The sequence below is a fragment of the Zeus faber genome (genome assembly GCF_960531495.2).
Source record: "Zeus faber genome assembly, chromosome: 18".
NCBI lineage: Eukaryota > Metazoa > Chordata > Actinopteri > Zeiformes > Zeidae > Zeus > Zeus faber.
The window spans coordinates 18,723,552-18,735,938 of NC_137210.1; the positions used below are offsets into that span (position 1 = coordinate 18,723,552).

Genomic DNA, 12,387 nt, shown 5'->3' on the forward strand with positions numbered 1-12,387 from the left:
ATAACAATAACACATGATGATGATGATAATAACAGTAATAATAATCATATTAATTGTATATATCTAATTGTAATAGTAATAAAATAATAACAATAAAATAATAATAATAATTATTATTATTATTATTATTATTATTATTATTATTATTATTATTATTATTATAATAATAATAATAATAATTACAAACAGGAAGCATTGCAGCGCATTCACCTGCTTCAGGCACAGCTTGGCAAACGTCCTGCACGCTGCCCCAGGTCTACGCAGAATGACGTTCTCGAGACCCTCAACTTTGACCTCTCTGTAGGCGGGCGAAAACCAACCAATCAGATCGCAGCTTGTTGCGGAGTGACCAGGATCCCGAGCAGCGCTCTCTCGTCAACATGGTAAGCCGGAATTTGTCGAAATTGTTTATTTACAAATGAACAATTGCAGATAATTGTTGAAGGGACTTTTAGTCTGTGTATATCAGTCGCAGACACTCACGTGTGCTGCTTTGATTTAACTTCACCAGCGTCACATTGTGTGAGATGGATACCCGGGTCCCCAGCTGTAGTAGCATCTAGCTAAAATAGCGGCATACACACACTGTGGGGCTCCGTCTACTTCCTGGAAACGATACTTTTAAAGCGTTGTTTGCGGACAGCAAGTCGGTCCCCTTAAACAACAAATAGGAAACAAAACACAAACGCAAAGACAATCGCAAACAAGTGATGTTCCTGAAAACACTGTTGATTGGATATCGTCAACGTTCTAGCCACCACAAATCAATGAACTGCATCAGAATTCAGAGGTTAGCCTGTACTCATTCAACATTTGAAGTGGTGACTTAGTTCCTTTGAACTGCCCTTGCAATATTTCCTCGCGTATTGTATTGTTTTGGTTAAAGGGGCAAATGTAAGCAGCCGTTCTTCAGGGTTTGAGATTTTTGTTGAAATTGTTCAAATGCTCATTTGGCTTTCTGAGAATAAATACTTAGAAATTCCAACTTGGTAACTAAATACATAGTAGCTACCTAGCAACTTCTGTAATTTAAATTGAGTTAGGGTGAATGAGAACCTAATGTGCTTTACTTTTGGAATTTATTTTTACATTTTATTGTGTTCCGTACGAACTGAGTCACTGACATCCTGAGTCCTTGTACAGGATGTGTAAGCATACTTAGCATATAAAGCCCTATTTTGATTCTGATTACAGTCTTCATCGGAGACTAATAATGGCCCTAGCCAGGCTCCACCATATCCAGGTGTCCCACCCTCAGGCATGCCTCCACCTTTTGTAAGTTGGTGTTAACTGTACCAATGCTATGTGATCTATTTATCTCTTGAACTGTACTAATTGGACTTATGTCATTATTTTACTTCTCAATCTTTTTGGCTAGATGGGACCGCCAGGCATCCCACCTCATTTTCCTCCAATGGGAATGCCCCCCATGGCACAGCGACCTCCTAGCATGACCCCTATGCCGCCTGGTATGATGCCCCCTGGTATGATGCCACCAATGGGAGGTCCGCCAATGGGACAGGTGAAGTTTGACCCTATGAAACCTTGGAGTCTGCACCACCAATTACTACTTAGTAATATGTGGGTTAGATTGGGCTGAATTTTGCAGGCTGAAAAGTCTGCCAAAATTCCCCCAATATTATGGATACTTCTTTTACGATATATGCCTATATTTTTAAATCATTTTTTTCAGAAGAAATGTTCAATCAGTCATCATTTTATATATTATTGTTATTCTATAGGGAACTGTAAAATACCACCTTGATTGTAAAAACTCAAGCAAATAAAATAAACCCTGCAGTGCTCCATTCCAGTTTTAGAAATGCACAACTCAATTGGCCAGTATTTTAAAAAGGACATCAACAGTATTATTTGAGCGAGAGCACAAGGTAAAATAGGTCTGTGCTTATAGTACATGACATATGCGGTGCCATTATGCTTATAAATAGGTGTGTGTGTGTGTGTGTGTGAGCTCTTGTGTCGCTGCTCTACAGCCATGACAAGGTGCTGAGGGGCTGCATAGTGGTTTAATACCGTTCACACCATCAAAACAGCTCAGTGGAGTTGCTCTCACCTTCCTTCCCCCCAGCCTCCACTTAGTTAAACACCCCGTCTTGCATGGTTTATTAATACCTCTGCCTGCACCCCAAGTGAGATGAACATTAGTGGGTTGGGTGACTATTTCATGAAGATTATTTTTTTATTTGTATTTTTTTTCTCAGATGCCAGGCATGATGCCACCTATGATGATGATGCCACCTCGCATGCCAGCTGCGGCAATGCAGCCAGCGGGACCGGTAGCTCAGCTCACTTATTTCACATCCTTTAAAAATAGCTTTTAATCCGTCAAGTGACAGTTCAAGCATTTCTATTACTATCCAAAGAAGTTTTGGCTTTAGTTCTCATAATCATTAAAAATAAAAAAGTAAATGGTGAATTCAATATATCTGGCACTGACGTACTGATTCCAACTAGAAAGCTGAAATCTGAGATGTACTTCTCAAAATTATTTTCCGAATAAAATATGCCACAAGGGGACTGGTAGTAGAACTAGTGAGAAACCTCTTTCATATCAGTGGTGGATACCAGCCGTTGGCCATATTTTTTATTAATGTCATAATTGCCATTGGATATATCAGAAGTATTTGTTGAGTTATGGTAATTTTGCCAAAATTAAATGTTTTCTTTTATAGGGAAACATATGTTGTAAGTCTAATAATTTAGTATAAAATTAAATGGAACACTGTAACGTATACAGAATTGTCCAACAGATGGTACATCTGCAAAGGTTTGGGATTTTTTTACTGAACACTTTGGTTTAAGTGTGAATATCTGCTTACTAATGACATTGAGTGATTACCTGAGCCTTTACTGTCAGACCGTGAACCCTTGAATTGCCCTGCACAGTTTTCTGAAAGGGACATTTTGGCCTTAGAAGACCCTGCAGGTGCCAAAATAGGCATACATGGCGTGGCGGTCATCACTTAGATAATTCATGAGAATGGGCTTTGGGATGAGAATAATGACTGGACTCATTCCATGTTATTAAATGTGCCTTTGCTAGAGCATTCAAGCCTTTCCCTGTAGAAGGCCTGCATTGATGTTTCTTCATCTGCATCATGGCCATGCATGTTAGCAACAAACTGTTTTTATATAAACGGTAAAATCTTTAAAAACAGTAGTAATTTAGCAGTAGATGGTACTAGATTAATCAAATGCGCAGTCTCTGTTTGAAGTAAGTCTTTCGGAGGCATCCGCATACCATCAGAAGCTGTTCACTGATTAACAAGGAGTGTGTTTTTGTTCGGAGTAGGACTGTGCGATATGGCCACAGTCTTCTATCCCGATATAGGTCCTCGATAACGATATATATAGCGATTATAGCATGTTTACTGCATGTACCAATTCGCTTAACGACCTGGTCCTAGGAACGGAACTCGGTTGTTAAGTGAGGAGTACCTGTATATCAAAAATCCAACTTATTTGCCAAATTGAAGATGTAAACTTTAATTCATTGAACTAAAACCTGATCAGCAAACAAAAAGCTGATTGGGTTGAGCTCGGTCGTCACCCTCACCTTATGTTGTTGTGGCACAGTAGCGGATGGGTAAATGTTGTAATAATCCATCCAATGAGTAATTTCCCGAAGCGCCACATTCCTCCATGTTTGTTTATACTCACTCCCATGTGCAGATAAAGTAAAGCCGTGACATGAAATATTGCCATAAAGCAGTTCTGCCGCTGATTTGCGACGTAACGATAGAAACAGTCCATGTCCAAGACATTAAAATGATTCATAAATCCTCTGTATGTGATGCTGGAAATACTTGAAGTATATATTCAGACATTTGTCACAGGCAGTGAAGAGCATCTGCAGAATTTGTCAATGTGTAACATTCTATTTGTTTAACATTTTACTTTTTTTTTTTTTTCCCAACAGCCTGGTGTTGATTCTCCAGGTGAGACCTTAAATATTTTATTCACAATTAGTGATCTTTCCACCTGCATTTCTTTTCACAATGATCTTATTTATGCTGATTTATGCCTTTATCTTCACAGCTGCAGCACCAGGGACTGCTGTAAGTCCTTTTTATTTTTTCTTTAAACATGGTAACATTGTAGGTCAGAAGGATTTTCTGCACAAGTCATATCATTAGCCCCGGTGTGTGCATTACTGTTTTTCCATTTAATTAAAGGCAATCACACCTTTTGTTCTATTCTGTCCTTCAGGGTACCACAAATGGCTCTCCACAGGAAGAACAACCAAAAAAGGTTTGTAAGTTAGAAAGATATGTTGAAATATTGGAAGACTATACCAGAGAAGATGTTGTTTTCATACTTTTTTCGAAAGATATAGATTAGTTCATTTAGTTTGGATTTTCAAAACGTAACAATCCAGTTATATTTATTGACCTGTTGTTTTCTAGAAATCTCTGTGGACGGAGCACAAGTCTTTGGACGGAAAGACATACTATTATAATACAGAGACCAAGCAGTCCACATGGGAAAAACCAGATGACCTAAAGTCTCCTGCCGAGGTAAAAAACCAACAACTAATGTTTCATGTATTCATAAGATATACACATCAACATCACTGTCTCTTAATTTTAACTCTCCAATTTTGGCTTTACTCGCTTTTTATATGCCTTTTTTTTCTTCCTAAAGCATCTGTTGCTGTTAAGTTTAGCTTACTTATTAGAGTTGTCACAATTATTAGATAATCGCTTGATCACACACTTTTTGTAATAAATTGTCATTTGATTCTACAATCATAGTTCTATCCAAATTTTAAAGAAGGACCTATTTCACTCTTTGTACATCTATTAATATAGGTCTCTGAGGTCCCCAAAACATGTTTTTGAAGTTTTTTTTCTGGAAATACCAGTCAGATAATGCATTTCATTATCTGTCCCAAAACAGGCTGTTTCAGTGTGTGTGTAGCTTTAATTGTGATTGAGCAGCCAAGCCCCTAGTTCTACTTCCAATAGGGTTTGAGCACAAGTTCCGGGTTCTATGAGCCAATGGCGTTTGAGCTTTACTCCTGGCTCCGTTGGATTAATCTGTAAACTTTCACAGATTTCTTCTTATCAGTACACTAAAATCAGCTTGAACAAATTTGAGGCGAGAAATAAGCAATCCAAGTCGCTAGATCTTTGCTCATATTAGATCTGCAAGGCCTCGTTGCAATAAATTTAAGTGTGAAATGTGTGTTTCCATCAGTTCGATTGAGGGAAATTTACGTGAATCTTTATGTTCAAATGTTCAATGGCAAAAGAACAAACGCTCTTCTGCAATGGATATGGAATGTATGTATTATTACACTATTGTTATTATTTCACTATGTTATTATTACATAGTGGAATAAAATGGAAAAAAGAGACAATTACAGTGTTAATTGCAATTATCTGTGGCATAATTGATTATATATGGAAAGTAATCGTGAAATAAAATGTCATGATCCTGACAGCCCTATTCTTTTGTTTGCAGATTTTTCCCCATTGGGATCTTAAAAAAATTCTACAGTAATTTTTAAATATTTTCAATTTAGAAATTTCTCTTGTGACTTTCTCTTCCAGCAAATGCTGTCCAAGTGTCCCTGGAAGGAGTACAAGTCAGACACAGGGAAGCCTTACTACTACAACTCTCAGACTAAGGAATCCAGATGGACCAAACCGAAAGAACTGGAGGATCTGGAAGGTAAATGGCCCACTGAGAAGAAAATAGTAGCGGTGCATTAAGTCATTGTAATACTCGCCATTACGCTGTGTTTATGAGGTCAGCGTTGGTCTGCGCTGCTCATAACACAACTCATAAGTTTAAAAGGGACCCCATTGAAGAACGATAATACCATGTGCCCGTCCAGCATTCATCCGCACGCTTTTCTCTCATGTGTAACGTGCTTTGAAATGACAAATAGCCGTCCTAACAGCCACCTCCTTTTGTCTATTCCAGCTATGATCAAAGCAGAGGAAAATGGGTAAGAGCTTCCTGTTTACGTTTCTCTACCTGCACTGATTCAGACGCTAACTAATTAGCAACAAAACATTAATCTTTTGAAGAAGATGAAAGGCAATCATATCTTCTGCCCGGATCAAAGAGCGATCTGTGATGCGTTTTCTATTTATATTCACACTGACATGTAGGGCCCGTTGCAAGCAGCGGCATCGTACTGTTATTCCTACTGACATGCTGGTCATACAGCATGACCGGGCCCGTCACTCATAATTGATTTGATTGCAGCACGGCGGAGGCTGCAGCTCCCGGCACCACCCCGGCTCCGGCACTGCAAGCGGATCCTGTAGCCGCCATGGCAACCATGATGGAGGTGGAGACCGTGGCGACCGTCTGCGAGGAACAACTGCCCCAGGTGGCCGTGCATCACGTTGCCGAGGTCAGCGCCACAGATGTACCTGTGGCTGCCTCAGAGAGCTCGGCTGCTGTGGAAACCACAGCCAGGTAATACTGAGACGGGTGATGCCACGGCCCCTAACAAGGGGAAAAAGGCCAATAATGTTGGCCACAAACCAAAGCAAAAAAGTTTTTTCTTTCTTTCTTTTCATGCAAATCAAATTTCTTTGTTTACTATTTGTGGGAAATGGCTCTCTTCCCATATACAGTTCATACACCGATCAGCCACAACATTAAAACCACTGACAGGTCAATCTAATGACAGTGCTCATCTCTTTCCAGTGGCACCTGTCAAGGGGAGGGGTGTATTAGGCATCAAGTGAACAGTCAGTTCTTGAAGTTGATGTGTTGGAAGCAAGAAAAATTAGCAAGCGTAAGGATCTGAGCGACAAGGGTGAAAGTGTGATGGCTAGACGACTGGGTCAGAGCATCTCCAAAACGGCAGGTCTTGTGGGGTGTTTCTGGTATGCAGTGGTTAGTACCAACCAAAAGTTGTACCTGGGGAAGAGATGGTCTCAGGATGCAATATGGGAGAAAGGCAAGCTGGCAGGGCAGTGTTATGCTCTGGTCAATGTTCTGCTGGGAAACCTTGGGTCCTGGCTTTCGTGTGGATGTTACTTTGACAGATACCGCCTGCCTAAACATTGTTGCCGACCAAGTACACCCCTTCAGGGCAACAGTGTTCCCTAATGGCAGTGGCCAGTTTGGCAGTATAATGTATCATGCCACAATGCAAAAATTGTTCAGGAATGGTTTGAGGAACATGACAAAGTGTTCAAGCTGTTGACTTGGCCACCAAATTCCCCAGATCTCAATCCGATCGAGCATCTGTTGGATGTGCTGAAACAGCAAGCCCGATCTATTGGGGCCCTACCTTGCAACATACAGGACTTTAAGGGGACCTATTATGCAAAAATCTATTTTTCAGGGCTTGTGCACATACATTTGAGTCTCTGATGAGCCTACTAACACTGCTAACCTACTCCCACTGAAACAGCCTGTTTTCAGAGAGGGTAGATTGGACCATGGTAGAATGGCTCAAATGCACAATCTGAGTGGTATTTTCAGTAAAAAACTTTAAAAACATGTTTTGGGCACCTCAGGGACCGTATATTAACTTGGTGAAAAGGTCAATAATAGGTCCCCTTTATAGGATCTGCTTCTAACGTCTTGGTGCCAGATACCACAGGACACCTTCAGGGCTTATGGAGTCCTTTCCTCAGCAGGTCAGACCTACACAATATGAGGCAGGTGGTTTTCATGTTGTGGCAACCTCTCTCTCTCTCTCTCTCCTTATTCCTGATGGCCTGCCACAATATCAACATTGACCGCCACATATTGGTTTTAAAACATGTATTTTTTTACTCTTTACAATTTGTAAAATCTCTCTCTCGTCTAGGCTTGTGTCGATTTGTGATCGGCTATCAAAGTGTTGATCCGCAATTGTTTTTTCCTAACTTAATGTCAGAACTAAGATGTTATAAAAATAATCTCTAGAATCTGCACCCTACTGTGCAATTAGAGATGTTTCTGGTGGAGCGGCATGTCTGCCTGTTGTGCCCTTTTAATTAGCATGGGTGACGAGTGAATTTTAAATCCTTAATTTGCTCTGCGCTCCATAAGAGTAGTTAAGATTATGGATATGATTTGGATTGTGATATTAAAGATAAGATAATAATGTAAAATGGAACAGGATGTGTTATATGGTCGCACCAAGCACAGACAGACCTTAAAAAGGAGGCGACCTTTTTAAGGTCTGGAGACCTGTTATTAAATGCATTTCTAATGTTTAAATATTTAAAATAAATATTCACACTCTTTTATAAATGTTTATTCACTAACTAAGGTTTGATTACCGCATTTCCTCAAATCGTTTTTTTTGATGTTTAAACATTTAAATAAAATATTCATTCTCTTTTATAAATGTTTATTCACAAGCTAAGGTTTGATCACCGTATTTCCTCAAATAGTGACCGAGACTTGTATTTATCTCAACTTCAGAGGGTACCGGGCCTTTATTTGAAGCAGGCTTATATCAGAGGCATGCTTTTATATCGAATGCCTTCTGTTTAGTAAGTATATTTGATCATATTTTAGTGTGAATTTTAAATAGAAAATCCGTCTGGGTGCCATGCAAACACATGTATATAGTGAATAAAGAGAGAGCTAGAAGTCACCCTAAAAGTCCTATTTGTAGTAGCCGACAGGGGAATTACAGTTTTCCGAGTTGGCCTTGACTGCAGTACTTCAAGAAGAGATTCAAGAGCTTTATTTGTTCCTGCTTGGAGTGCTGAAAAGCGAGAGTGCTCAGAGCAGGGCATTGGCCCCAAGAAGTGATCTGCAATCTGCTACTCAGCAGTAGAAAATTGGGTACGTTAAATGAATCTATAATAAAAACACAATGTTTTTATATGCTTATATTTGTTTGGGAGTGGAGCACAGGAACAGCGCCAATCACTTTTCCCCCCAGTCTTTATTTGAGGCAGGCTTGTATTTGTTCGTGTAGACCACGCCCCCGGCATTTATTTGAGGCCCGATTTTTATTTGACTACCGGTTTATATTTGAAGAAATACGGTATATCAAAGCTGTGTCAGAAGCTGAGCCAGGCTCAAGATGATAAAAATGATAATTAAAAAAAAAAAAAAAGCAAACAAATAAATAGTACTACTACTAACAATGTTATTATTAAGGTAATAAAGTCCCTGAGATGCGACGCTGCAGCACAGTCTGGGAGAGAAATGCTCGTTCTCGGGGGCTCGGAATCCGCGAGGCGCGTCAATGCCCCGGTCGTCTTGCAGAGGAAAAAAAAAATTCTTCACCCCCCGTGTGTGTGTGTGCGTGCGTCTTCGCACTCCTCCTGTCCCCCCCCCCCCCCGGCTCCGCTGCTCTGGGTCGAGGCCTTGTCAGTGGATGATCACACTAAAACTGACATGGTTCTACTTCCCCCTCTCTCTTTCTTCTTCCCTCTTTCTCCGCCTCCTAGTCCCGCCGCCCCCTGGTGATCGGATCACATATCGGTAATCTCGAGCAGCGACAATTTGACGATATGAAAATAGAAACGATCGCCCAACCCCAGTTTAGACTCACAGATGGGTCAGAGTAATTTTTAATTGGGTCACCAAGATCATATTGTTGAATTTCCTCCTTAGTCTTAAAAAAATATATATTTCTATCCACAGTAAACCTTCAGGCCACATGAGGGGGCATATCTGCATATCAACCAACCAAATGTTGCCAGATTATCAAACATTTCTTATATATTTTTAAATCCTTGGTTTGCCTATTCAAGCTACAATATCAGTAGAATATCACACATGCAGAAATGGCTGAAATATTAATTAACACTCAAATTGGTTTTGCTCAAAGTTTATGGATAAGGCCAATTAATTTGATTGTGATGCATTCATTTTAAATTTAAAATGCTTGGAAAAATACTGATTATAGATCATGAAAGCCATAGAACTGTAGATCGTCCAGTACATGCATTCCATTTACCGTCAGCCATTACTCACATTAAATCAGACAAAGTCATTGGTCGGGTTGTGACAACATATGCAAATCATAATATTTCATGATATTAAATTATTACTCAAGGCATAATGGACCTAAAATGCATTGATGTGCAGAAGACAGAACAGGCATACACTTTAAGAGATGAGGCTTGACAACAAGGGACGTGTGGTAGTCCTTAGAGTTGGTCATGCCAAGGCGTCCAACACATCTAACCTGGCTAAGTAGCTAATGTAGGCATATACGCTATCTATCCTCTTGAGAGAATATTGGTTTTTAAGTTAGACCTCAGCAGGAATAGAAATACTTTCACCCACGGATGAAATCAATGATTTAACTCCAGTTATATCCATTAGGTTCCAAAAATATAGCACCGTGCTAAATTATGATCTAGAAGCGAATGCAGCCTGTTACTTATTAATTTAAAATTGTATTTGTCTTAGTAAAAAAAAAAAAAAAAAAGGAGCCAACTTAGTCTTAAATCCTTAATGTTCCTATATAATGTCTTAAAGCATACTTTGAAATCGGGGCATTGATATGAGAGCTGAGGTTATCTTTTATATCTAAGCTACATTATTATTTTCTACTATTTTTCATGTTTATGTGGAAACCTAGAAAGTAAAATGTAATCTTACTCCTATGTATATGCAATGAGTAAACAAACAGAGCTAAGTTCCAGTTGACCATTTATTTTATTCAATTTTTTCCATCCTGTGTCTGGAGAAGAGAGCGAGAAATTGAGCTCTAGGACTACATGCATGCACGCAGTTAGATTGTTGGAGTGGTGTTTAATGTTGCACTACTTAGCTTGCATCCTGTTATCATACACAATTTAGTGCAACCATGATCTATTTTTAAGCAGAAAAGCAAAGTATTATAATATCAGTCAGAGGTACTTCATGTAATTCAAGGCAGTGGTTTGAACTGGATTCACCCTTTCATGCTCAATATATTATTTACTCAGATGCCATATGGCCAGCATCCAGTGTTACTCAAAAAAATTTAATTTATAACTCGTTACTCTTTTAAAAAGTAATATTATTACTTTACTTATTACTCCCTGCCAACAGTAAACAGTTACACTACTCGTTATATTACTTTTCCGTTACATCCCCAAAATTGGTAATTGTGTTCTTTGTACTCAAAATTCAGACTTTGCATGCTCTGTGTGAATGTCAGGGTAATCGCCGGTAAGCGCAGCTTAGGTTTCAACTACTGATGCTACCTGTGTCTTCTACATGTGCTAAAAGGCGATTGCCTCAGTCATCCAATGAGCAATTTCCCGAAGAGCCATGTTCTCTCCATCCACATTTTTTTACACTTACACTCGCCCCATGTACAGATACCGTAAAGCGCCGTGATGTAAAATGTTGCTGTAAAGCGTAATCAGATTACGCAATGTTTTTGTCATGGCGTACAGGAGACAAAATTATACGTTTAGTGGTTGATCGAGATGGGTTTTTTTAGTGGTTGGTGTCAATGCCGATATTTAGAGAGTGGGATGGCCAATATATAATGCCGATATCATGTTCTTGTTTCAGTTTTTCATCTGATTAACTACAACAATTTAGACACAATTTCTGAACTTAAACATTTATTTAACACTGTTATTGTCTGTATTGTCTCTGCAGTGCACTTATTTAAAAAAAAAAAAAAAAAGTATCAACAAAATAAATGTTCACAGGTAATCAAAAAACTAAACTTTTTAAGAAAAAAAAAAACTTATGAATGAAAAATAAATAATTTTAAACTGCGTCGTATTAAAGTCTGGTTTGGAAAAAGAAAGTCACCCTGTTACAGAAGTGCAGTATTTATTACTTACAATTAAAGTATTTACATAAAAACATCCAGTTTCTACAAAATTATGTCCCATAGCAACAGAAATCAATGTGGAGACGTTGTGATGCGGCACGGGACAGTGGGGACACAGGAATTTTGATAGAGGAGCACATGCATGATGCAAATACATTGAATGGCTGTTTATATAGTAAACTGTTTATATATATTTTGCTCCCGTTTGATTTCCAACAGAGCGTCATCTTAATGCCTAGCCTTCCAATATAGCTAAGTCTATTAAAAAAAAGTTTCCTTTTTTTTTTGCCCTCAGTTCTGAGGCTCCCAAGGAAGAGCGTCCAGAACTGGTAAAGAAGACCTACAAGTGGAACACCAAAGAGGAGGCCAAGCAGGCCTTTAAAGAGCTGCTGAAGGAGAAGGTGAGTCCTGAGCCGTCACGTCGGGTGGGATTACTGTTTGAGTGAACTGGGTCAAATGCCAGCGGAGTCGGAAGCTGCTCGGCCACTGGCGCACAAATAATGTCTGCCTTTATTAATTGGTATTTACCAGTCAAAATATCAGCCCATGTAACTATGATTTTATATGGAATCAACGTGGCAGTCTTCCATATGAAAATGTATTTAGAGTTACATATAGATTCTGCTGCCAAGTCTCTTCAAATGGACAATAATAGT

General features: G+C 39.2%; 1 protein-coding gene across 2 annotated transcripts in view; it reads left to right on the top strand.

Moving 5' to 3' along the window:
* The first annotated feature begins 346 nt into the window (after positions 1-346).
* prpf40a (PRP40 pre-mRNA processing factor 40 homolog A) overlaps positions 347-12,387 on the top strand; it is a 30,698-nt gene continuing 18,657 nt past the window's right edge. Inside the window, exons 1-12 of one of the 2 annotated variants that reach the window (XM_080019716.1) lie at positions 351-383; positions 1,195-1,275; positions 1,379-1,522; positions 2,223-2,297; positions 3,941-3,959; positions 4,060-4,079; positions 4,231-4,272; positions 4,428-4,538; positions 5,577-5,697; positions 5,953-5,977; positions 6,241-6,456; positions 12,027-12,132. In XM_080019716.1, the coding sequence (XP_079875842.1) occupies positions 381-383; positions 1,195-1,275; positions 1,379-1,522; positions 2,223-2,297; positions 3,941-3,959; positions 4,060-4,079; positions 4,231-4,272; positions 4,428-4,538; positions 5,577-5,697; positions 5,953-5,977; positions 6,241-6,456; positions 12,027-12,132 (963 nt within the window). In that variant the 5' untranslated portion in view covers positions 351-380. Of the gene's footprint in view, positions 384-1,194; positions 1,276-1,378; positions 1,523-2,222; positions 2,298-3,940; positions 3,960-4,059; positions 4,080-4,230; positions 4,273-4,427; positions 4,539-5,576; positions 5,698-5,952; positions 5,978-6,240; positions 6,457-12,026; positions 12,133-12,387 lie in introns of both variants that reach the window. The other variant, XM_080019717.1, reaches the window with a different exon arrangement.